This window comes from Equus asinus, chromosome 26, assembly GCF_041296235.1.
Source record: "Equus asinus isolate D_3611 breed Donkey chromosome 26, EquAss-T2T_v2, whole genome shotgun sequence".
Lineage (NCBI taxonomy): Eukaryota > Metazoa > Chordata > Mammalia > Perissodactyla > Equidae > Equus > Equus asinus.
The window spans coordinates 20790376-20817380 of NC_091815.1; the positions used below are offsets into that span (position 1 = coordinate 20790376).

Consider the following 27005-nt stretch of genomic DNA (forward strand, 5'->3'; position numbering starts at 1 on the left):
GGGACCCACGGGCGGTGAAGAGCTGCAGCACGGGGACGGGACCCACGGGCGGTGAGGAGCTGCAATGGGTTGAGGGTAGGGCTAAATTTATAAGGCATGGGTACGTGAGTTATTTTTCACTAGACGAAGGAAAGATCATGTAAAAAAGTCATTAAAATGGTATCAGTGCAGGTGGGGTCTGGTTATCGAGTGGTCAGATAAATTTGGGTATGAGTCAGGTCACGACGTCCTATACTTTCCAGAGGATGATATAGATGAGTATGTAGGGCAGGGCGCCTTGGGCTTCTCTCCCTGGGGCAGCCTTGATCCTCATCATAAAATCCCCCCTGAACCCATTTGGCCCAGAAATCCTTTGCGGATATGAACGATGGTCAATCTTCTGTAACTACTTCTGGCTGCACAAGGTCGTAGAGCTGTCCCTAAATGGGGCCATAGGGGTACAGGCAGGAAGTTCAGTGGATGGGAAGATTGTGCCTGTGGAGTCCAAGGCTGACAAGGTGTACAGATCCTCTGGAGCAGAGAGAATCATTTGATGAGAAGTGGTCCAGGAGGCGAAACTTTGTTGACATGTGGAAGACAAACAATGAAACAGACAACAAATTATAATAAGAAATACAAGCAATATGATTAACCCAATGAACAAGGCCTTGACAGTAGTCCAGAGACCTGGACCTGACCAGGGGTCCAACCAATGATTTAGGGATAGGGTAGGGTCAGACATGGATTTAATTTGGTGACTCATATCAGATAGGAGGTCAGATATATTTTGATGGTAGTCAGGAATACACATACAACATTTGGTTTTTTATAATGGTGCAAGTGCACCCCTGTGCTGCCATCAAGACATGCAGTTCCATTCGGTTCTAGAGGACTGCCTTACACATTTGGGATACTTCTAAACTGAGCAGTGAAAGGCTATGTTGCGTACTGTTTAATGCCTTTATGGTAAATTTGTTTAGGGCTTCCATGTGCCAGATGACACTTTCGATTCCTAACTGGGGAAGGAAAATTGAGGCAAGGTGATCATACCAGTAGAAGATAGAATGGGCCCAGTGTTGTTGCAGGTTGAGTAGGTTAACAGGAGGAGATATAATAAATGTAGTTCTACCTTGTGTCCACACGAAGACTAGGGTGCAACGTCCAATCCATCCAGGCAGCAGCCAAGGCCGTAAGTTGGAGCCACATAACCATTGAGCAGTGCTAGGGGCTAACCAACATGTGCTGGGCCATCTATCTGTCAGTCTCAAACCAACCAGTATTTTTTAAGGCTATGATATGAGGACATATGTAACAGGAACTTGTCCCATAGGTCGGGTGCTATCAGGCCACGTATCACACGTGTGATTGGTTTGTTCCCAACATAGAGTGGCCTTTTGACTGAGTTGATCACTAGTAGGAGTGAGCCAAATATATTTGTCCCAAATTTGATGTAGTCCATCCTATGTGTATCAAGAGGTTGGGGACTTTACCTTTGGAACTCATTGTTTATGATCCACCTGTGACAAGGCAAATTTAGTTACTATTTGGGCAGTAGAATTGGAGGAAAAGGTTTGACTGTGGCCAAGGAGCTCCTAGGTGTCAGAGACAGATGGCCACGATGACCACAAGGAGACATTATGATTAGTAATAGGTGAATCTTGTAGAAGAGAAGATCTAGAAGCTAATATCCATGAATGTGTACTACAGCTTCCACTGAAATAATTTTTCTCTCTAAAATCACCCTCACTTTTACAAAAGATAGCCAAATTAAGATTAACTTGTTTGCAAAATAAGTATAGTTTCAATAAAACTTGGTCCAATTATTTACATAAGTGCAGCAAGAATAGCAATCAATCACATAGGCGCCTTTAAATTTGCTTTGCTGGAATTTTTTAATGAGAAATCTCAGATTGACCTTTAAAGCCTCTTGAGGCCAGAAAAGCCAAGCCAAGGACTTGCTATCAGATTTTGCCTGAAATACCTACAGGTTTGAGTGTGTTTCTCTCTTTTTGAGGTCTCCCAAAATATTTTGAGGTTCCTTGCACCTGCCAGATAAGTGAGCTTTCTTACTTACCAGGTAAGATTGCTGGAACCTCTGTAAACAAGGTACCAGGCCAATATTTCCAAGTGGCTTTATTCCAGAAAGTCCACATTATTCCTCAAAGGCTGTACTGTCATATCTGAGCCTGTATGTTTCTCTCAAATACGACATTCCAGCCAAAGCCTCAGTAATATAACCAGCGTTTCCAAATGTGCCCTGTTATAAGGAGAACAGATTCTTATTGAACTTATGCAAATAACTATATTGCCATGAAAATAACCATACTCACTGAGTTTCCAAATTCTGGAGGGCTCAAGTAGGGAGAAAAAGATAAATTTTCAGCTCTGCTCACAACGGTATAATTTCACCAAATTGCTATAAGTCACAATTAACATAAGAGAAAAAGATTTCCTTAAATCTGAGAAAACAAAGCAAAACATTAAAAACTCAAGAATATTTCAAACAAAAGTCATAAAAATTATGATCATCTCATCCTCCTCAGTTCACACAGTCCTGTATAATTGGTTCTTGAGCTTAATCTACTGTTAGCAGATTTAGGAGGTCATCAGTTTCTCTGTTAGAATTCTGTAATTTCTTACCCAGTTCAGTATCACAATCTTAACGTTTATCAGAAACCTGTATTTTAGAACTCTGTGTCAGAATCCTTTCCATGAACTTCTCTGAAGATGAAACATATTTGCAAAAGCAAAAAGCATCAGAGTAAAACAGCAACCATCTGCAAATGACAAAAGACTCAAAAGGGCAACTGACAAAGAAACTTGTCTACTCCCATGACATAAAACACTTCAAGATAATAACTGGAATTATGGCTGACAATAAGGACAGATCAGAATTTTAGGAATGTTATATAATTTCAAAACACCTATATCAATAGCATTCACCCACATAATACCACCTAAGAAAGTTTATCATCACTTATTTGACAATCCTTTCCATGTAATTTAATAGACCAAATAAGCCTAATTAGTTTAGCACTTTCCTCCTTATAGGAAAAGAGAGCAAATTTCTTTGAGAAGTCTCAGGGGCCCTCTGAAAATCCTCAGAGAAATTGTCTTCCTTCTACCAGGTCAGAAGAAAGCCTTCATTCAGGATTTGAATATTTTTTTGAGGGGGAAGCTTGTCAAAAATATCAAAAAGTGTTCAAACACTTGTTCAGATAGGAAACAAAGGTCACTGTGAAACAATGCTCAGGTTTATATTTAAAATGACAACAGAAACAGTCAAAAAATCTTAACAGGAGACCTTAGTCTTTCTGAACATAGGGAATTATTTTAACAAAACAGATTTTCTGTATTTTAGATAGACTTACTCAAAGAAACGCATTTTATAACCTCTTTATCAAGAGCATACCAAAAGTTCAAGAAAATTATCCTTTTGAGAGAGAAAACCAAATTTTAATTTTTGAACCAGCTTATTTTTGACATTAAAACTCATTTACTTAATTGGATTTACTTTAATCTTAGCCAACCTGACCAGGCATAAATCTCCCTTCAGAATTTCTCCCTCACAAAGCTACAACTTTCTTTTTACTTTCAGATGTCCCATGCTTTCTGTCTTTGCTTCTAGGACTTTAGGACAAATTTATCTTTCTTAACCCGATGAACAAAAATACTTCCATTCTTTATACCTTCTTTAATGAAAACATACATTTTAATTTCCTCGTATACAGAGCTGTTTTCTTTATTAATTTTTAGTAGCTTTAATTATATATATTAATTAGAATTTTTAACCCTTGCAGACCCTAGTAAAAACTAAATAGGTAAGCAATTGTGAACTGTCTTATATCAGCATTCTAAACACTTCTCATAATTTCCAGAAACATGTTACTTCATAGTAATAAAACACAAAGCTTGTTTGCTAACAGACGAAAACACTTTTTAGCCTCTCTGCAATAAGAAGCCAAAAGTAGATAAACTTAGACATGTTCAGCAATATCCCATCCCAAAATGACCCAGAAGCTCAACAGATTTTTATCAGTTAACTTGGAAAAACACTAAAGTTTTAAGTTACCAAAAAGAATTTGGAAGCTTCTTTCCCCAAGTATACAGACCATAAAACATAATTATTGTACCCAAAAACTCTTACCCATTTTTATCTATGCAAATCATTTGTTTCTAACAATTATGTTCAGATTACCCACAAAAACATCATGAGATATTAGACAAAATTAGCTATCAGTTAGGGGCTGGCCCCGTGGCCGAGTGGTTAAGTTCGCGCGCTCCGCAGCAGGCGGCCCAGTGTTTCGTTGGTTCGAGTCCTGGGCGTGGACATGGCACTGCTCATCAAACCACGCTGAGGCAGCGTCCCACATGCCACAACTAGAAGAACCCACAACGAAGAATACACAACTATGTACCGGGGGGCTTTGGGGAGAAAAAAAGGAAAAAAATAAAATCTTAAAAAAAAAAATTAGCTATCAGTTAAAGCTATTATTTTGCTGATGAATTTCTAAAAGACACCGTGAACTTCTTTGACTAGTAAACCCAGGCTGCAAGCCTGCATCATATCCAAATACTGACAGCTCTGAGGACACGTCCATTTTAATCAAGCCAACAAACTTAAAAACAAGCTTTCATTTATCAGAGATTAATCTATATCAAGTTAACTTAAAAGACATTGGGTTAATTTCTATTACATTTAGAATGTATGTAAGCACTTATTTTAAGCCAATTAAACAGAGCTCTTAATTTTGGCCATTAACACCCAGAGGTAAAATATCGCACATATATAACACACATATAGACACACATACACAGAGTCTCCACAGCTATTGTTTTAAAAATTACTGCCAAGGGGGCCTGCCCCATGGCCGAGTGGTTAAGTTTGTGTGTTCCGCTGCAGGCGGCCCAGTGTTTCATTGGTTCAAATCCTGGGTGCAGACATGGCACTGCTCATTGAGCCACACTGAGGTGGTGTCCCACATGCCACAACTAGAAGGACCTACAACTAAGAACATACAACTATGTACCCGGGGGCTTTGGGGAGAAAAAGGAAAAAATAAAATCTTTAAAAAGAAATTACTGCCAAGAATCAGGTACAGTAATACAAAGCTCACCAGTTATGAGTCCAAATTTTGTTTTGAGCCTTTTTACTAACATTTGTGGAGAAGACATTTAAGATGCTAGATTTTTGTCAAGGGTGCTCTTATGGCCGTTTTCCCTTTGTTTCCCTTCAGTCTTATGAATTAGTGATGGGCTAGATAGTCCACAGAGGATTTGCAAGCTCTTTGAGATAAGGGAAATGGGTAGAACCTGAACCACCTCTAGAGCTGCTTTTCCAGTCTTACAAGGATTTTCCAAGGACAGTTGCTCTTGATTTCCCACAAACTGGGTTGTAACTCAAATGACATTATAGGTTGATCTACCTGTCCAACTACATCACAAAGGCACAGAGAAACCCCTCAAGTTTTCTCCAAAATGGAGTTTCTGGGGCATAACCCATCCAATTGAAAGTGTTTCCAATTAGTTAAAATGCACCCAAGGGGTGAGTCTCTGGGGATGCTTGGGGTGTTCCTCATGGCAGTAAAGCTGGTGTCCGACTGACAGCAGTTGGAGAAAGGGTGCAGAGCCCGACTGAGTGTGTCAACATAGTTATAAGATTTAGTCAAGTTCTGCTTAGCCTGGGCACTTAGTCCCTGAGCCAGCACAAGGCAAGACAGGGAAGCAGAAGGAAAAGGTCTGGAGCTGGCTGGGGGCTGGGGCTCCCAGTGTCGGGGTTGAGAGTTAAGCCCCTAGTAAAAGGTTTTCAAGTTTTTTATTTTACAGAGGGTCCAGGTTCTGCTCAGGTCCAGCCTGAACTTAACCTAGACTTGGTGACAACAGAGGAGGTGACAAATGAAACAGACAAAGACAGGAAAAGAGGAGATCAGGCTTGCCCTCACAGGCTCTTCCCGAGGGTTATCAAGATGAGGGTCACACAACAGTTCCCATGCCAGCAGGACAGTTCACAGAAGAAATCACAGATCTCCTACCCTTGTTAACAACTCAGTAGGCACCTAAAACACTCAACAAGTCAACTACCAAGAGAGGGCACCCCACTTGGGGTCACCAGGGTGATCAGGACTGGAAACCAGAGGTGGGGCACTCCCAGGGCTGAAGCCTTTGACTCTTTAAAGCTTTCTTTGTTTCTCAGTTGCAAAGCTCAAAAGGAGCCCCAAATGGCCACTGTAACTTTAAGAGAGATGAAAGAAAATGGTCCATTACCTTGAAATCCCCCCTGATTCTAGGGCAGCGTCCTGCTCGTTGTTCCTCCTTTGGGTTCTTACAGCAAGGGGTGATAGGGGCGTCCTCCTGCATTGCATCCCTTATATATCTTCCCTATTATGCCTGGCAGTAATAGGTGCCTGGTGAATAGTCCCAGAGGTAAAAGAATAGAGAAAAACAGTGAGGAATTTTCTGCAGGTCTGGGGGACAATCTACCCAGCTGCATACTGGAGGCTTTCTCCCAAGAAGGCGTTCCCATACTCAACCAAAGATTCAAGTTTGATACTTTCCTTGAACCAGAGTCCTGGTTGAGACTTTCCCACAGTTCAGAGTGTGATCAGGAGCCATAGGGAGGGATACCAATCCAACCTTAGGAAAAGAAACCTGCCACAGGAGTCTTGGCGATTGACAACTGTCCTAATGATTTAAGTGGTTGACCCACACCCATGTAAAATGTATATATTAGAGACAGGATTAGGAAGGAATGGATTAATTCATTCTTCATCACCCTCATGCTTAAGGTACTGATTCTCTTCAAGCTGAATGCCATGATTTGCCCCATAGAGTAGCCATGGGCGGCAAACTTGGATTCATACAGCTGTCTGAGAAGGTTCCTGATAAATAAGTGAATTTAGATCCATCCTTGAAAAAGAGGAAGGCACAGGAAGAAAAGGGCACTTACCAGAACTTCAGCTCACAAGCCGGTGAGGCAAGATTCCCATATGGGCCACCAGAAGAAATGATGCGGGCTCAGCAAGCCGAGGAGTCAAAAGAAAGATTTCCTGCACTCTCAAGGTCTGGTAGTAGTGCTCCTTTATTCAGAGACTAGCATGGAGACAGGACCCATGGGCAGTAAAGAGCTGCAGCATGGAGACAGGACCTATGGGCAGTGAAGAGCTGCAAGCATGGGGACAGGACCATGGGCAGTGAAGAGCTGCAAGCATGGGGACAGGACCCATGGGCAGTGAAGAGCTGCAGCATGGGGACAGGACCCATGGGCAGTGAAGAGTTGCAGCATGGGGACAGGACCCATGGGCAGTGAAGAGCTGCAGCATGGGGACAGGACCCATGGGCAGTGAAAGGCTGCAGGCACGGGGACAGGACCCACGGGCAGTGAAGAGCTGCAATGGGTTGAGGGTAGGGCTAAATTTATAAGGCATAGGTATGTGAGTTATTTTTCATTAAACGAAGGAAAGATCATGTAAAAAAGTCACTAAAATGGTATCAGTGCAGGTGGCGTCTGGTTATCAGGTGGACCTATAACTTTGGATACGGATCAGGTCAGGACCTCCTATGCTTCCCGGAGGATGATATAGATCGGTATGTAGGGCAGGGCGCCTTGGGCTTCTCTCCCTGGGGCAGCCTTGATCCTCATCACTGGGATGTGAATATTCCCGTCCTCACTTGGCTGAAAAGGAAACTAAAGTTCAGAAAATTGATCTGCCCCAAGGCCACCATGAAGGCACTTGGATTTGAGCCCAGGTCGCCTGACTCTAAATCCCACGCTCTTTCCACCAGAACATGATGCAGGCTGGGAGAAACCAACCTGTCTCAACTGAGACAGTGGAAGAAATGGGGACTGAGGGCAGGAGATCATATAGAAAGGAAAAAAATGAAGAATAAAAGAAAGTATAGAAGAAAGTAGGAAACCTCTTTTCTGAGTATGAGTAGAATCACAGAAGAAGTTGCCTAGAAAAGAGAAGAGAAGATAATCTGACTTGGGAAATGGGAAAAATGCCTGGGATTGAAAAAAATTCAGGAACTAGGGACAGAAAATCTGGGTTTGGAAGCTAGAGCAGGGATCTCCAGGGGGAAGATGAAGACACCTGCACCCTTTGCTTTGGGTCTGAGAGGAGACAGCACTCAATTACCGACCTTCCTCTCTGGTCACCTGACTCATGCTGGTATAAAAGCTCTCCACCAGCCAGGTTCCCTACGACGTTTTCCTGTGTGACATGCGCGGAGGCAGTGGCTAAGGCTCTGTTCCTCTCTCCCAGGAACCTTCAGACTTTCCTTCAGGACGACCCAAGAGGCCATCCACCCACAGTGAAGACAAGGCAAGGCAGCTGGCTTGGGAAGTGAGGCCAGGATCAGAATTGGAGGGGAGGTGCTGGGGGCTGGAGGAGGCCTGTCAGAAACTGAATGGAAGGGTCATGCCGGGAGACAGGAGCCAGCATCAGGGCAAGGAAGCTTGGACCGGGACATCCAGCCCGGAGAGAGGATGGAGGGGCCAGACTGTGTGTGGGCAGCGAGGGTTACAACCAAGTGGAAACTGTCACCCCACTGAGAAGAGTTCTTTGGTTTATAGTCAAAACACCACACTGGGGAGCCAATTACTGCCCGTGGGCTTTTCTGAATATTCTCTAAAGTCTCTCGGGGAACAAGCCCCAAAGGATAGTGCTGGCTCCCCGTTCCTCCTGCTTCCCCCTCTCTGCACCTCACCAACTTCCCCTTTTCAGCATAGGCCCGGAGTCTGGACTGGACTGGACGGGGAGGAGAAGGTGAAGGTGGATCTGCGTTCTGCAAGAGGAGAGGGAAACAAGGTAGGGAGAGGGTTGGGGGCTGGGCACCTGCTTCCTGGCGGGTGGTGGGTCCCAGGGCCAGGTTCTCACAGCCCAGGTCTCCTGAGAGACCTCTTATGGCTCTCTCCTCGGTGTGATGAGGCTTGACCTTTCTCTCCACAGGTCTCTGACTGAGGAAGTGACCTAAGAAAAGTCGGAAACTGATAGCAGTAACTTCCTGTGTCTGTGAGGAGAGCAGAGAGGCTGGGAAACCGGAGGGGGAATTCCCTTGGGAAGCCAAGGGTTGGTCTCCCCCAGAGACACATGACAGCAAACGTAATAACTACTGCTTAATTCCCGCCCAAGGCAAAGTCAATAATTGCTCTGGGCAGCCCTGGCGGGTGGTGTGAGCCAGCAGTGGTGGCAGCGGAAAGCCTTGGCCTGGGAAGAGGAGCGTGCCAGGGAAGATGTCCACATCCTGAGCCAGAGGAGGATCAGCAGGCTGTGAGTGGGGCCTCCTGACCCTGCCCTTTCTCATCCTCTTCCAGAATGATCATGCCAAGCTCCTTGATCGTCGTGTTCTACATCATCATCTTCGTCACTGGTCTCCCTGCCAACCTGGTGGCCCTGTGGGCCTTCCTGAAGCGGGTCCGCCAGCCGCACCCTGCACCCATCCACATCCTCCTGCTCAACCTGACGCTGGCGGACCTCCTGCTGCTGCTGCTGCTGCCCTTCAAGATCATTGAGGCCGCATCTGACTTCCACTGGTATCTGCCGGAGGTGGTCTGTGCCACCGTGGGATTCGGCTTCTACAGCAGCATCTACTGCACCACGTGGCTCCTGGCGGCCATCAGCATCGAGCGCTACCTGGGAGTGGCCTTCCCCGTGCAGTACAAGCTGTCCCGCCGGCCTGTGTATGGAGTGGTTGCTGCTCTGGTCGCCTGGATCACGTCCTTTGGTCACTGCACCATCGTGATCATCGTTCAGTACTTTAACTCAACCCAGAAGGCCACAAATATAGAAGTTACATGCTATCGGAACTTCACCCAGGAGCAGCTGGAGGTGGTGCTCCCCGTGCGGCTGGAGCTGTGCCTCGTGCTCTTCTTCATCCCCATGGTGATCACCATCTTCTGCTACTGGCGCTTTGTATGGATCATGCTCACCCAGCCCCATGTGGGGGCCCAGAGGCGGCGCCGAGCTGTGGGGCTGGCTATCGTGACGCTCCTTAATTTCCTGGTGTGCTTTGGGCCTTATAACATATCCCACCTGGTGGGGTTTTACACGAAGGAAAGCCCCAAGTGGCGGGTGGAAGCTGTGGTAATCAGTGCCCTCAACGCCAGTCTGGACCCACTGCTTTTCTATTTCTCTTCTTCCACTGCGCGCAGAGCCTTTGAGAAAAGGCTGCAGGTGCTGCGGGGCCCGGGCTCCTCCCTGCTGGCACTCAGAGACAGAGGCTCCGTGGAGGTGACCAAGAGGGTCGGGGGTTTGAGTCAAGTAGAGGGAGCACCCAGTTCTGACTTCACCACAGACTAGGGATGGGACCTCTGGACCTTCTGGGCTACGGGTGAGCTGAGCAGGCTGGGAGAGGAGAGCATGAGGGTGTCTGTCCCAAACTCAGGAATCCTCAGACCCAGGCCACAACTGGGACCGCAAAAATCTCTCTCACACGCCTGGTATCCCTTCCTGACTGAATTTTCCTTCTCAAAGGAGCACAGCTCCATGACAAAAGCAGCAATCAGCAATCGTTAGGAGTAGCAGCAGTATCAGACCAGAGTTTCAAAAGCAACACAGCTAATGCGAATCCAGTCCTTGTGAGGCGGGTGGTGGCGGGGGATGGTCGGGCTGAAGCACAGAGTCCTAAAGCAATCTTGCTGCAAGCTCTGAAACAACTCCTAGACACTGGTCTGGCTGTTGATGCTGGAAGGAAGCCAACAGGGACGAGATGGAAGAGAAATACTAAATGAGGTCAAAGGCGACTTGGGAAGGTCCTGAGCCAAGGGGACGAGGAGGGAGGACTCGGGGCTAAGACCTCTGAGGATCTAGGTCTGCGCTGTACCGATCTGACCCGCTGCTTTGTAAGTACGCTCCGGTCGTCTTCATGTGTGTATCTGCCTCCCCTATTAAAGGGAGCTGCCTGAGGTCTGGGTCTTGTCTTCTTCCTCCACGGCACCCCACACAGGTCAGGACACAGCGTGGCACCCGGCAGTCAGAGGTCAGCAATGACTAGCACAGGAAAAGAACACCTGATCTGGCAGATTGAAAACAAAGATAATAGAACTCTGAAGTGAGTGCCCACAATCTGCGTAACCCTTCTGCAAGCACAGGGAGGGCAAAAGCGGGGTGGACAAGCCGACTCAGCAGCAAAGGGGGCAGGGATGCATCTGAGGCTGCAGCAACGCCTTATGGTAATGATGTAACGAGAGGGAGAGAGTGAGGGCACTGGTGGAATCCTTTTAGATGGATGGAGAGAGACCAGACTTAGAAGGAGGACGTGGGGTGAGTCCTGCCTCCAAGGCGCGTCACAAGGGCTTCAAACACCTTACCCTCCTGCTTAGAAACCTGTGGAGCTTTCCTATCATCAGAAGCTTTCCCCCTCCAGACTCACATCATCTCCTTCCATTGCCCACTTTGTATCTTCTCTCCCTTCCCATTTCCACCTGCCTAAGTCATTCTCCACAGCAGGGACCCCCAGGAAGCTCTCTCTACCTACCTGACCCTCCAGTCCTTAGCCTCCAGACCCTTGCAACAGAGGCTGCACATCGGAATTACGTGTAGAGGTATAAAAATAATACAGATGGCCTCAAATCTACTGACTCAGAATCTCCGGGGGTGAGGCCCCAGCAGGCGAGCTTATGAAGCTCGCCAGGTGATTATGACGTGCAGCTCGAGTTAGGAAGCACCAGCCTAGCTCAGGGGCCCCATCTGTCCAACAAACTATTCTTTTTTTTTAAATGCTTTTTGGTGAGGAAGATTGGCCCTGAGCTAACATCTGTTGCCAATCATCCTTTTTTTTTTTTTTTTCTCCCCAAAGCGCCAGTGCATGGTTGAATATCCTAGTCGTAGGTCCTTCTAGTTCTTCTAGGTGGGACGCTGCCACAGCATGGCTTCATGAATGGTGCTAGGTCTGTGCCAAGGATCCAAACTGGTGAACCCTGAGAGGCCTAAGTAGAGTGTGTGAACTTAACCACTCAGCCACCGGACCGGACCGCCAAGAAACTGTTCCTCAGAGAAGCCTTTCCTGCTTATAAGCTCCCTCACCTCAACCCCACACTCCCTCATCTTCTGATTGCTTGCTTTCTCCTCTCTCATAAAACCCCACTCACTTTCTCCAGAAGGACTTCCCTTACGATTCCCAGCCAACTGAGAGCTCATTTTCTCTCTCTCCCTTCCTCCAAACAACACTGGGCTGGTGTCCTAAGGGCCCTGACGTCAGTGTTAGTTTGGTTCCCTAGCTGGATGATCTTGAGCAAGCCACGACCTCCCGCCTCCATTCCCAAATCATAACAATAGGGAGAAGGTACCCCTCCAGCGTTCCTCTGAGGATTCCAATGAGACCGCACGTATAAAACTGCTGAGAAATTAGAGTATTATTCAGCTTAAAGATAGCAACCCACGTGAAACACAGAGAAACCCCCACTTAAAAGAAGTCTAATAAGAAGAAATTTAAAATGATGGAAAGAATATATTTAGAGAGCCAACTATATAGGATGGTTTGACAGCCACGGGTGAGAAAACAATCCGGGATTTTCAGCTGACCGTAGGCTTCCTACGCGTCTGTGATGCAGTAGACCTGCCAAAAAAAGCTAATTTGGTTCTGGGGAGCATTAAAAAAAACAGAGTCTAAACAAGTCGATGACAATCCTGCTCTAGCAAGGTCTGGGGAGCAGCATGTCCAGTTCTGAGCAGCACGTCTCGGAAAGGATGCTGACTCAGGAACCAAGCTCAGAAACACTAATCCAAGTGTTTGGGGGATTTAAAACCATATCCTGATGATGATGATGATGATGATGATGATGATGATGATGATACATATTAGATGCCAGGCACTGTTCTGGGGAGGGAGCCTGAGACAATTCAGGGAACCTAATTGGCTGGAACGAGATGAGGTCCGGTGGAAGATGCATTCTACGTGGCCCCGTGGGGAAGAACGAGGATCGCGGATGAAAGGAGCAGGGAGCCGCACTTCAGGCAGGGCTGTTTAAAATGGGCCTGACCACCTGAACAAGGCAGTCACTTCCCAGGCCCCAGGACATTGCAGCACAAGAGAGAAAACGACCATCTTAGGACATGGAGGAAACCCGCACATCTGATAAGGGCTGACCAGTTAACTGCCACACCCCTTCCACCTCAGAGATTCCAGGGTTTTAGGGCCATGGCTGTTCTTGCTAATCAGGAAAGTGCAAGAAAATCTCTGGACCTGGTCCGAGACCTCCAGAGTGAAGCTTCTGCTCTCGTAAACAAGTATTTGATCCTCCTCAAGTCACTTGATATACAGCCCGTTTCTGCACTGGGAGATCAGTAATCCATTTGTTCAACAAATACGTGTTGATTGCCTACAATAAGTCAGACACACTTTCAGGTGCTGGGGATGCAGGGTGTGTAAGAGGCAAGGGACCTGCCCTTTTGAGGCTTCCAATCCAGTGGGAAAAAATAGTTAACAAACAAGTAAACAAATATACAAGCAAAGTAATTTCAGAATGTGGCCAATGGTTTTTACAAACAAACTAAAACAGGGATATGGGAGAAAGCGTACTGGGGGGTGGAGGGGGTCTAGAAGATTCTCCTGAGTCAGTGATGTTCAGCTGAGACCTGAACAAAGAGAAGGAGTCGCCCACAAAGGCCCATGGGCAGAGCACTCTAGAAACAGGAACCGCCGGTGCAAAGGCCCTGAGGAGAGAGAAAACCTTAGCATCTCAAGGGCAGAGAGAAGGCCAGCGTGGAGCTAGAGCAGTGGTCTGCAAACCTGGGTGTGTGCGAGAATCACACGGACATTTGCTGAAGCCTCAGTTACTGTCTTGCCTCCCCACAGTTTCAGAATCTGTAGGTCTGCGGTGAACCCAAGGGTTATTTCTAACAATCCCAGGTGATGCTGACACTGGTGGCTCGGGGACCACACTTTGAAAACCACCGGGCTGGAATACCGTGAACTGAGGAGAGAGCGACAGAAGATGAAGTCAAGGAGGTCAGCAGGGACCAGACAATGCAAAGTCCGTTGGGCCACAGACAGGAGTCTGAATTTATTCTAAGAGCTTTTGAAACCATTTGAGGGTTTTAAGCAAGAGAGTGGAATGATCCGATTTCCACTCTAAGACACTCACTCTGGTATCTGTGCCCACCACTGAAGTGAGGTGGTTGTTAGGATCGAGGAGATAATGTGCATGACAGAGTTAAGAACCATAAAGTACTACAGCAAACATGCAGGGTTTGCATCAGGCTGGGAGCTCCCCGAAAGTGGGGGCTGTTTCCTGTTTTATTAGCATTGGCTGTCCAAAGACCAAACAGCCGGGAGGAGCCCTTATAAGTTTATCATGCATCTGCTTGATAAACAGATGTCCCCAGAGTATGCTGGAAGTTGTTTAACTACAAGTTCTGGGGATGGGGGATTTGGCGGCGGGGGAAGGCCCTGATTTGTAGCACTTGTTAATTTCTGTGGCATGCACACTCCCACCAGGGCCAATTGCCACCACCATGAAGACGCTGGGCACAGGTTTTGCAAGTGGTGTTAATAATCAGCTCTTGCAAGCCAGTTCAAGCACGTCCCTGGAAGCACCTCCCAGCACATATGTTCAGCTGGCGGCAGATCACATCCTCTTTGAAAAAATTTTCTCTCTCCCTGGCTACATATAGCACGGGCTCCGGCAGAGGACTTTTGACACGATAAACACTGGCTAAATATGGCTGGCTGGGCCTCATCCAAGAGGATCCGGGTGGCTGGTTAGAATCTCCTGCAGGATGACAGATGGGTAAACAGAAATATTAGTGCTTGGTTAACGAATAACACAGACAGCAGCCTCGAGCTGCTACCGGGAAACCTGGCTGGAGGAAGCCGGCTCAGCCTGCCCTGGGGGCTTGAAATGGGAGCAGGAAACGAGAGTCCGGCACAGACTGTTCCACTGCCCATTTCTGGAAAAGATGCTGTTGTGCCCCTTCCTCAGGAATTCTCATCTGACCATACGGCCAGAGCGCACAGGTCGCGTGGTTTTTGTGGTGATCATTGTGGTCGGAGAAGGCAGGGGCAGGCGGGCAGGGAGAGGGCCGGAAGGAAAGCACACAGCCAAGACTCTGACTCCACTCCTTTTGACTGCCTGGCCCCTCAGCTCCAGGATTCTGTCAGTTCTCTTTTTTCCAGCTTTCTCTACCTCCTGTGGTTAGATATTTTTGCCCCATTTTTTCTTTTCAATACTTTTCTCTAGTCACAGAAAATGAGGACATTCTCATCAACAAAGTGCACATTCGACCAGGAAACTGGGCCAAAGATCTCTAAGCTCTCAGAAGCAGTAGTCCAGTAACACACTTGGCAAACTTTCAAATGTCTGGTGAGGTCGAAGACGTGAGGTCAAGGGGTAGAGGTGGGAGCCAATGCCACCAAAGCAGGCCACGGTCAGCTGCCCTCCAGCAGCTTACCCAAGGAGGGGCCATCCACGGCTCTATTATAATCCCGGGCTCCCTCTCCCGGGCGTTGTCCCCTGCCACCTGTCAGCCAGAGCAATGATTGGCCTCAAGGAAACGGTGTTAGGAAAGTAAATATGATGCCCCCAAATCTAGATATTTTAGATAAAAAGCCATGTGTATAACAGTCTAGAATTTCTAAAGTGCCACAGCAGACATTACGTCACTGGACTTTCCACGGGTGTAGGCATTCCTTCTGCCGCAGACGTTTGTGGAGGCCTCCTCTGTGTTAGGCCCTGGTCCAGGCGCTAAAGACACCACAGTGAACGAGGATGAGGTCCCTGCTGTCACGCAGCTCACTGTCCAAGGAGACAGGCAGACGGAGACCAACAGACACCCTGAGGCGGGCTGCGAGCTGTGAAGACAGGAAGGCAGAGTCGGGGCAGAGAACGCCTGGAGGAGGGCAGTAGGTGGCTACTCTTGACTGACTGGCTTAGGAAGTCCTCTCGAAAGCGACATTGGAGACGCGACCAGAACGACAAGAAGAATAATGCACCCCAAGAGCCTGGGGCGGCGGGGGATCTTCCAAGCAAAGGGCTCAAGGCGAATGCAAGGCTGGAACAAGGTGAATTTGCCAAGGAACAGAAAGGCCAGGTAACTGGGGCTTAGTGATCGCTGGAGGGGCGGGCTAGGGTCAGATTTGGGGCTCTCCGAGGTTTATGAGAAGGAGCACAGCACATATCTTCTCCCCGGTTACCAAGAAGAGAAGCTGCGGCTCAGAGAGGTAAAGTGACATGCGCCAGTCCTCATCAAGACGGTCTCTTGACCCCTGGTCCCAGGCTCCAGGCTCCCTCTCAAAACTGGATGCACACGCTCCCCTTCACTCACTCATCCGGTATCTCGCTGTGGAAGGGAAAGGAGGGTGGGACCCCTGGCTCATGCAGTGTGCACTTATCGGTGTAGAAAGCTGGGGAGAGAGCAGAGGCTGCAGAAGTTCTGAGGCAAGAAAGGAGCAGAGGTGGACCCAGTGCCTGAGCGCTGAGAGCACCTCGGGGACAATGCAGAGGGCCAGGTGCTGGGAGTGAGTCACGGCTGAGGACGGGCCAGACACCTGGGCTCTGAGAAAGAGACGGGAGGCTGAGGCAGTAACCAGGAGCCAGCGCCTACTGTCCCCGTGTCCACCGGCCTGGGACAGAAATGGCGGTGTGAGGACAGAATGGTGGAGCTTTGGGGACTCTTAGAAAGCCTCCAGTCCAGTGATTTTCTGTCCTGGCTGCCCTCCAGAGCCACCTGAGGAGCTTCTAAAAAGGCCAGTGCATTGGGGTCCTTTGTTTTGTTAAAGGTCTCCATGTGCTTGGAAGCCTAGCGAGGCTGGGAGTCACCATGTCTGGTCCTGCTCCTCCCCTGGCCTGGCCAGAGGGCTCCAGGGAGGCAGCGGGGCGTAGTGAGGGGTCGGAATCCCGGCTGACGCTGTGCAACTTCTCTGGGCTTTAGTTTTCTGACTGAAACAAAAAAATGGGGCTAACGCACCTACATCATCACGGAATTATGAGGATGAAATGAGTTTAACACTGTACATACAGAACACTTAGAACGGTGGCCAGCACCCTGTACATGTTTATACACGTTTGTACACAGCAATCTCTCTGAAATCTAATTCCATCCTTCTGCTGAGAGGCCCCGAATGTTTCTCGCGGCTCTTGCAGAACAAATCTCAAGCCCTCGCCATGGTGAGCAAGGCCCTGCGTGATCCTGACGCTTGCCCCTCTGCCCAAGCTCATCCTTCTCCCCCTCACTCCCCTCGTTCTCTCTCCATCCTCCCTCTGCGCCGTCAACAGCCGCTAAGCCTGCCCTCGCCTCCCCTTCCGGTGCCCTTGTTCTTCCCTTTCCTGGAGCCCTTTTCCCCCAGATTGTCACAGGGCTGAGTCCTCACCTTCCAGGCTGCCTGTGACTTCCACGTCATGGCTCCCAGGACTGTCTCTTCAACCCACAGTTGCCTCCCTCGGATACACTCACCCACACGATCCTGAGTTACTGACTTTGCCACGTCTATCCCTCTCTGATATCATCCACTTTTGTCTTATGTGCTATTTTTATAAAAATTATACACGCGCGGAGTCTAATGAGGCAAGTGGTTTGCTGTGAAAAACAGCATCCCTCACGCTCTGGCCCCAATACGGTCATTTACCCCTTCCCGGAGGCAACTGCTCTCCGCTGTCCAATTAAATATTTATCCTTTCATGTCTTTAAGGGACTTCCTTATTTTACTACACGTCTTCGTTTTTCAACTTCAGGTGTTATCTGTTAACCTCCCCGTCTGGCCGATGAGGATTCAGCCCTTTCCCCCTCTGATTCATAAACACACGTGCGCCCTCCCCACCTTCTGTATCTCCCTAACGCATTTACATGAGGACTGTGTCAGGGCCACGCGCCATGCTGACGTTACCATGACTATGCAAACAGCGGGGCTCTAGCAAACTACGATTACTTTTACCGTCCTGCACAACTTTTCCCTCACCCCTGGAATTAATAATTGCCTTATTTCTCATTTGCTTAGTTTCCTACATACTTATCACTAATTCGTCCCCAGACTCTTTGCCAATTATTTCCTCTCAAGACCTTCAGACCTATTAGTAGGAAACAGATTTCATCTTCCTGAAGAAATCACTCCCAGAGCTTTCTGACCTGCTCTGGTCTGGACCGGCGGCAGTTCGTGCCAGGTGTACCGCTGGCCCCTGGATGTTCTTCAGTTGAGAGGCGTTTTGCTTCTCTGCTCTTGTTTCTCTTCCTTGGTTTATGTGCTCTAGCAGCTTCTTTAAAAAGCAAATGTTTTGAGACACTGCATGTCAGGAAATGTCTTATTCTACCTTCATGCTTGATATTGGGCGACGTGTGGAATTCTAGGCTGAAAATCATTTTCCTTCAGAATTTTCAAGGCGCTGCCACAGTCCCTGGCAGCTTCCAGTCAGACTGAACATGCCCAGATATTCTGATCCCTGATTCCTTGCATGTGGCCCATCCTTTCCCCACTGGAAGCTCAGAGGGTGCTTACCCTTCTCACAGATACTCTCGAATTCCATCCACTATGCCAGGCACTGGATGGCCTCTTCCAATCTGCAAAATGATACCATTTGGTTTGGGGAAATTCCCTTAAAACATTTTACAACTATTTCCTCGTCCTCATTTTTCTCTCCTCTCTCTTTCTGGAACTCCTATTATTTGAGGGATATGGGACCGCTGAGATTGGCCCGCTAATTTTCCCTTCTCTCTCATTTTCTATCTCCCCATCTTTTTGCTCTGCTTTCTGTGAGATTTCCTCAAGTTTATCTTCCAGCTCTTCTGTCTAGTGAATGTTTCCTTTTTGCTATCTCTTTTCATTTCCAAGCACTCTCTTTTATTTCTTTCACAGTGTCGTGATCTTGTTTCACGGTTGTGATATCATATCCACTCTGATCTCTCAGGCATTTTCGCCTCCCTGCTCCGAGTGGCCTTTTTTTTCATATGGGTCTCTATCCTTTATGTTAGAAGTTGTCATTGGATATCTGGCAATCCTTGGTTGTCTGCTCATCCTGAAGAGAAGGAAGGGGACTACCTTTTTTTTGGAGAGAGAGAGAGAAAAGGTAGATAAAGGCAACATGACATGAGGTCTAGAGTTTGTTTTAAAAGCAGAAAAAAAAAAGAAAAGGAGTGGAAGAAGCAAATATGGCAAAATCTCAATGACTGTTGAATCTGGGTGATGGATAAATTAGGTCCACTGTACTAGTCCCTCTACTTTGATCACGTGTGAAAATATTCACAATAAAAGTGTGGCTGTTGGCAGGATTCAGTTCTGCGAGGGCTGCTGAACTGAGGGCTGTGGGCCGGCGGCCTCCCTCAGCTGCTTACAATGTGGGCCTCTCCACAGGGCGGCTGACTCCCACCAGAGCAAGAAAGCAAGAAAGCAAGAGAGGACGAGATGGAAGGCAGCCTTCTTATAAACATAATCTTCAAAGTGATCTTCCGTCGTTTTCGCTCAGCCCATTCTCAAAGGGAGAGCGAACTACGCAGGGTGTGAACATCAGGAGGTGGGATCACTGGGGCCATCTTGGAGGCTGCCTTCCAAGCTAGTAAATAACCAACAGAGGCTGGGGCACATGAATTAGGCTTCACTGCAGGGTGATTCAACTGGGGCGTTTACTTGGGGACCCTCGAATGTCAATACTTAGGGTTTTCCTTCTTGGGCTGATCAAATTTCTCAGAAAACACTTTTCTAATCTCCCGGCTGGAGGGTGAAATTTGGACTGCCAGATGTGATGGAGCCACATGGAGAAGAGGGCTGTGGGGGTCTCAAGACGCAGCACTCCTTTCGTCTCCTACTGCGGTTATGGTGCCCCTCTTCCCAGCGTGTCTGGTACCTCACATTCCAAAGACCCTCTGTGTTATCCTCTCCAGAGAATAAAACTCCAGTCTTTTCCTGGGTCAGGGGCAGTTGCTTTGCATCGGGGAATTGGGGAGGAGATCTGGAATCCTTTTTAAATAAGCTTTCAACCAATTTTCCTCATGTTAGCCTGCCCTTCACCCCCATTTCTAGAGGTCCCTGTTGCCACCAGTTCATGAGCCTTGTGCGGACTCTGCAGGAGAAACGTGGTTGAGTCTTGGCCTTTCCCACTCCTGGCTTGGGATTCAACTTTCACAGGTCTGCCAAGTCGCTTACCAGTCATTCATCTGCGTTCCAGCTTTCAAAATTGTGGTGGCATTGCATCCTGTTTTGTTCTCCCTGTCCTTACGGGTTTAGTGCCTTCCTAAAAGCTCTCTTTACTGCCATTATAGTCTGATTTCAGGAGGGAGCCAAAGGAGATGTGTGTACTCAATCCACCCTCATTAGCCTCAGGTATTTCTTCTTTATATTTGTTTGTTTATTTGTTTATTGTCTGTCTTTCCCTCTTGGATGTGGGTTCCAGGATAACTTGTCTCTTTCGTTCAACTATGCATCCTCAGCCCCTAGAACCGTCTTGACACAGGTAGGTGTTCAACAAATGACTGAAGCCGTTTGCTGGAGGAGGAAACTTGCTACTCACTATCAACAAGTTGGTAGCAGACCCAGGTCTCCTGACTTTCCATCCAGCGCCCTTCCTGCCACAGCACGGCTGGGATGCGGGTGATTCTGCTAACCAATGATACTGAACAAGCTGTAAAGTAAAGTTGTAAAGTTGTTACACAGTGATTTCAGAATCTTATCTCATTTGATCCTGACAACAGCTCATGGGTTAGATGGGAAAGGATTATTATTGACCTGATATAGTTATGATCCTTGCCAAGAACTGTCCAGTGCCAAAGAAATCGTCAGTCTTGTTCCTGACCTTTCATCCCATGCTGCTGGTGTTTGTCTGGCCCCTCCCATCACTTCCTCTGCAAAGGGGACTTTTAAGCCTTATCACCTCTCATGGAAATGGTCCTCAAGAATCCAAGGCCAGCTCTCTCATAAAGATGAAAACAGGTTCAGACACGGGCCTTTGAGGAAAGACGATGTCTGAATGTTGTGACATGGTTGGAGCAGAGAAAGAAGTGGGACTGTCTGAATTAGGAGAGTCTAGAAAAGAAGGTGGCACTAGGAGGGTCCTGGAGGAAGAGGGACTGAGTCCCTCAAAAGAGCAGTATGTATATGGTGGGGAGAGAGAGGGGATGAGAGCAACCATCTATCATAACCAGTAGACTCTCTCAGAAAAAAAAGGAATGAAAAGAAAAAAACTATAATACAATCATAAAGCCAGTTACAAATACTCTATAACAGGTTCTATAAAACAATAACATCGAGACCTTGGGATCCAAGACTACCTTGGTCTCTGGCCAGACTGAACTCTGCCTGAGCCCCCCAGTGAACAGTGAAAGTCGGGCATATGGCCCCCTTGAGGGAAACAAGATGGACCTCAGAAGGCACACCAAGTCCCAAGGGCATGGGTCGCAGAGATAAAAGGCTGTAAAGGGCCCCACACTTTCCTGGTGCTACTTGTTGTCCTCTCTTGGAATCTGCCTGCCCTCTCCTGGGTAGATAAGGTTATTACCTGCCTCCAAAGCCTGGGAGGCCTAGGTGCCACAGAGGCTGTGGCCTCTGCTGCTCACATGCAGCCAGGAATCTCTCAGCAGCAGAAACTTAGGAATGAGGAGTTGGCAAGGGGTCCACCTCCTTAACCCTGCATCAAATCAAGACGAGTCTTGGCACGGAAAGAGGCTCAGGACACCTTATTAAGCTACAAAAACAGTGGCAGAAGAGCATAAAGAAAGCAGTATTGTCCATAATGCTACAATAAGTCTATACAATAATAGCAGCTAAGTGTTGTGAAACTTCCGTACACGTGGACACAGCGCCAATCCCTCTCACTACCCAGCGACTCCTTGCAGAAGCACAATGTCGGTATTGCCACAACTTTTTACAAAAAGGAAAATCGAGACAGAGTGATTGTTAAACAACATCATATTGTTGCCCAACATCATATCTCACAGCAAAAAAGTGGCAGGGGTAGGACTGGAACCTGGGTCTGTACTACTCTGGAGTTGGAACTCTCAGCCGCTATCTTATCCCGCCTCCCTAAGAAGAGCACAATGTGCGTGCACACGGGCGCACGGATGTGAAATTCTGAAAGGCTATGCAACAGTCAACAGGTTACGAGGGAGTCCGGGGAAGGGGAGGTAAGTCAACCTTCCTCTGCTTCTTTACATAATTCTGTACTGTTTATATTTTTCCAATGAGCATGTGTTATTTCATAATAAAAATATAAAGACTTATTTTAAGTAATAATCCTGCTCCCCAAACACACACAGATAAGAAAACTCAAATTGCTCCAGCATTTAGGCCCTGTTTACAGAGCAATCACTATGTCCTACACTGAGAGCTAAGCACTTCACATTCAAAACTTTGGTAAATCTTCACAACGGTGTCCGGAGGGAGGGCATTATTACTAATCCCCTTCACAGAAGGGGAACCTGAGGCTCGGGGATGTGAATTGACCTTGCCAAGGTCACATAAAAGTGCAGGGACTCAACTCAGGTCTGACTGGTTTCAGAGTCCACACCTTTACCCACTTAGTATGCTAGCCGTGCAGGAACGATCATGATGATAATAAAAGCAGTTTAAGTGCTTACCATGCACCAGACCTGTGCTTTTCGTGCATGATCTCATCAAATCTCCATGGCAATCCCCACTTTACAGATGAGGAAACTGAGGTGCAACAGAAAGGAAGTCACTTATTTGCCCAGGGTCACCCAGCAGAATTGGGACTAAAACCAAATCACCATCCATGGCACTGGCATCCACCCAGTTGCTCAGACCAAAAACTCAGTAGTCATCCTTGACTCCGTCCTCTCTCTCCTTTTCCTCCCCATATTCATTGATTCCAGTTGGTTCCAGCTTCCAAAATACATGCTTACTTCTCACTGTGCAGCTGCTGCTGCCCCAGTGGAAGCCACTGTCTCATCTCTCATCTGCACCATACGAAGGACTCCTCACTGATCTCCAGGCTTCCATTCCTGCCTCCTGGCCCCCATTCCGCCCACTCTTTACACTGTAATCAGAATAATCCGTTTTGAATCTTTTGCTAAATAGTCTCATGCAGCCTTTCTCAGGGTCTTGGGAGAGAATTAAGCCCTGCAGAGAATGCCATGAGTGACTGTTTTCTCAATTTTCCTGAGGATGATACTAGCTAATACCATTCTCTCTCTAATACAATAAGAGATGACCTAATTCATTACACGCAACGGATGCCTTCGAGTGTTAGGGATTACTTCTCTTAATAAGAGAATTCTTCATAAGAACTGGGTAGGGGTGGCTGTGAAAGTTTCCTGTCTTGCTTCAAATACCAATGACCACAGCCTGCTAGGCCCCTGTGACCTGCTAGCCACCTCACCTCCACCTCACAGGCTCATTTCCTACTATTCCTTTTCTGAGCACAGGAGCTCTTTTCCATTCTTCTATTATTGAAGCTCATTCCTGCTTCAGGGCTTTTGCAGAGTCTAATCCCTCTGCCTGGAACTCCTGCCCCCAGGCCTTCTCGGCCCAGCTCCTTCCTGTTGTCATTTAGGTCTCAGCTCAAATGCTACCAGCTCAGAGGGACCCTCCCCGACACCTTAATTAAAGAGACACTGCCAGTTTCTGCTGTTCCGCTGCCAGTTTTCTTTCTTTTACAGCACTTATTTATCATGATCTGAAAGTACCTTCTTTGTGTGTTCACTTGCCTGTGGCGTGTCTCCCCACTCAGAGCTGAGCACCACCAGGCAGTTCTATTTTATTCACGGCTGAATCCTCCATAATCAATTGTAAGCTTTTCACAGGGAAGCAATCTGTAAAAATGCATTTAGAGGATTTTGTCGATGAAAATAATCCATAACCAATCTATAAATGAAAATCTGGGAGAGTTTATTCTGAGCTAAAATGTGAGGACCATGGCCCAGGGCCTTTCTTCCCAAAAGAAGAAAGGGCACCAAGAAGTGAGGTATACAGAGTGGTTATATACCCCCATACAGGATGTTTTACATATGATTGAAATGTCCCTCCCACAATAGTCACAAGATTGCCCTGTCCGCACAGCACTTGATGGACACAGCAGGTAGTGGGTCTGCTATCTTGGTGGGCGTAGCAGGAGGCAAGTCTATTGTCTTGAGCTGGGCGTCACAGGTGAGCGCAGCAATCAGTTTCTAGCCTAAGGAAAGATGCTTAATCCTTAAGGAAATGCCAACGTTGGGAGGGGGAGGGAAGTTGCACCTTTATCTCAAGGGCCTTTGTTCTCCCCATAGGAAATCTCTAAAGCAGATATACAATGCATGCTCAACGGCCATGGTCAGGCCCTTTTGGAAAAACAAGGTCAGGCTGAATTAGGTTTACACCAAGTGGCTTCCTCATATACTCCAATATATCCTATTACTTGCCATTTCTATTTGTCAATTTATTAGACATTTATTATGTGCCAGTCCCTCCACTAGGAGCTTCACAATGGATCCTTCTACCAACCTCAGCGCTGTCCAATGGAAATGTAATGTAAGCCAGTTTTAATTCTCTAATAGTCACATTAAAAGAAGTAGGAAGAAACATGAGATGAACACTGGGTTTAATTTAACCCGTGTTCAAAGTATTGTCATCTCAACACACAATAGATTTTAAAAGAGAGAAAATATTACTTTTTTTTTTGTACTCCCTTTCCATCCCTCTTCTCTGCTTTCTGGGTCCTGGGTTGCTGAGCGCTGCCTCAAAGTTTGGGCTTTCACAGCCTCCTGCTTCGGACCGAGACTCACTGTCCCTCAGTGAGCTGAGCGTCTCTGCTTTCCGGTCTTTCCTGTACCTCTCTCAGTGTGCATGCGCCCTGCAGGGCCTGCATCCCGGGAAAAGCAGGAGGAAGTCCTCAAGTGAGGTCTGAAGATGGCTGCCCTCAGATCCTCAACCAAAACACGTGTTGTAAGGCGCCAGGGGTGCGCTCAGGACCAGCAACTATCTTAACCGGAAGTGAGTAGGAAAGAGCAGAAGGAGGGACGCCAGAGCCGGGGAGCATGCGCAGGTTGGCTCCGACCGGAAGTGGTGAGGGGGAAGGGAAGCCCAAGTGCGAAGCTCAGGGCCGAAGTGTCCCATGTGACCGGAAGCCCCTGGACGCGGACCGCAAAGCTCGGCATCCTGCCCAGGCCCCGAGATGGGGGCGCCAGAAGAGGGGTCAACGTTGTGTTTGAAGCCAGGCAGGAACTGGAAATTGACTTCTCCTCTGAGGATGGTAAGAACTGTGAGTGTGGGTCTGCAGCTGGGAGGGTTCGTTCGCGCAGGGCCTTTGCGGGGAGGAGGGACGCAGCTTCCCTGCGGGCAGGAGAGAGCTGGGGAGGTTTCTTCGGGGTGTACTGAGCAATGAATCAATGCCAGCAAAATCCTTACCAAATTGTGCCAAGTTTTAAAGGTTTACATCGAACGAATTACACAAAAATATCTCCAGGGCAATCTGGTTGTCCAGATGATTGGATTTAGGAGAAATAACGGGTGGCCTGGTCATGGGACCCGATTTTTAAGTTGTGCAGTGACTGAGACTTTGGTCTCAGTGCGGTCAGCCCGCCTCTGTAACTCTGAATAATCCCATTCGGAGATAACTAAAGGTCAAAAATTGGTCTGCCTGGCTCCTGCTTCCATAGGGCAGGGCTTAGGAATTAGTGAGGAGGCTGTCCTGAGAATAAGCTGTAAGGGGGATCAGCCATCATTGGAGGGCCTGAGGGGTCTTTTCATCGGGTCACCGGTTCGGGATGGACATTGATCCCTGATGCTACACTGGGGATGCATGATGAGGGGCGCTGTGTGTAGGGAGTGAGGTTTGTCATGGTGGGGAGGGGTTCTGGCTGAGGCTATCACAGTGATCCTCTGACCACACATCAGGTCAGGAGTGTGGGGCGTCAGGAGAGAGACGCTGGGGATTTTAAGGTGGGTTCCATGCCTGTTGGAGAGGGATTGAAGGAACGATATGGGAGGCTCATGCTGTGGGAGATGCTGGAGCCGATGTTGGAGGGCCGGATTGTGTGGTGCCTTGGAGAGGGGGCTCAGAAGGAACGTGTGAAGGGAAGGTATTGTTTGGCAGTCTCTGAAGGAGGCTTGATTTTGCCTGCCCAGGTATAGGCTTCAGCATGGACGAGGCGGTGGCCCTTCAGTCATTCACTTGAGGGTCTGCTCTGTGCCAGGCGCTATGTGCTAGGATACAGCGGGAAACGAAAGAGTTCCCATCTTCACAGGGCTGACCTTCTTCTAGGCCAGCTCTGTCTAACAGAAATAGAATGTGAGCGGCATACGGCATTTAAAATTTTCCAATTCCCAAAACTGTGCAAAAGTAAGAAGAAACAGATGAAATTAATTTTAATATATTTCATTTAACCCAGTATATCCCAAATATTATTTCAACATGTAATATAAAAAATATTAGTGAGATATTTGTATGCTTTTTTCTTTTTTTTGTCATGTGTTTAAAATTTGGAGTGTGTGTTTTACACTTGCCCTATATCTCAGTTATGACTAGTCACATTTCAAGTGCTCAATAGCCACATGTGGCTCGTGGCTACTGTATTGGACAGTGCAGCTCTAGAACGCTATAAAGATAGCAAATTAATAGAGATGTTTCTGGTAGTGATAAATGCTGTAATGAAAAATAAAGCAGGATTAGAAGATCAAAAGAGTAGATGATACTTTAGGAAGGGTGGTCAGACTGGGAAGGTCTCACTGAGGAGGTGTCGTCTCAAGAGATCTGAAGGAAGCGAGGGAGCATGGGAAGGAGGGAATGAGTCATGCAGGCAGAGGGAGCAAGCCTGGCCTCTTGGAGGAGCTGGGTGGCTGGACCAAAGTGAGCAAAGGAGTCGCGGGAGGTAGATGAGGCTCATGGTAAGGTCTGTAGGGTTTTATTCTGGAAGTAATGGGGAATCGTTGGAGAGTTGAGAGTGGAAAGGTGGCATGACCTGGTTTAACCTAAAAAAAAGGCACTTTCGGGGCTCCTGGGAAATGACTAGGTATCCAGAGGCGATGGAGGGTCTGATAGGAGGGTAGCTGGAAAGAGGTCGGCTGCAGCAGGGGCCACTGAGGAGCAGTGCCTCCGGTCAGCAGCCTGGGAGAGAGGCTCAGGTGCACAGGAGGAATGAATGGGTGGGGTCAGTTACTGGGAGACAACTGGGGGC

General features: G+C 47.7%; 1 protein-coding gene across 1 annotated transcript; it reads left to right on the forward strand.

Annotated features, from left to right (window-relative positions):
• The first annotated feature begins 9131 nt into the window (after window positions 1–9131).
• Window positions 9132–10879, forward strand: LOC106829235 (free fatty acid receptor 2). The gene has a single exon (XM_044759478.2). It carries the CDS (start codon window positions 9294–9296, stop codon window positions 10275–10277), a length of 984 nt encoding a protein of 327 aa, XP_044615413.1. The 5' UTR covers window positions 9132–9293; the 3' UTR covers window positions 10278–10879.
• The last annotated feature ends 16126 nt before the right edge of the window (window positions 10880–27005 follow it).

Excerpts from the sequence above, each read along its gene's own strand:
- LOC106829235 (XM_044759478.2), top strand. The coding sequence starts at position 9,294 with ATGATCATGCCAAGCTCCTTGATCGTCGTGTTCTACATCATCATCTTC.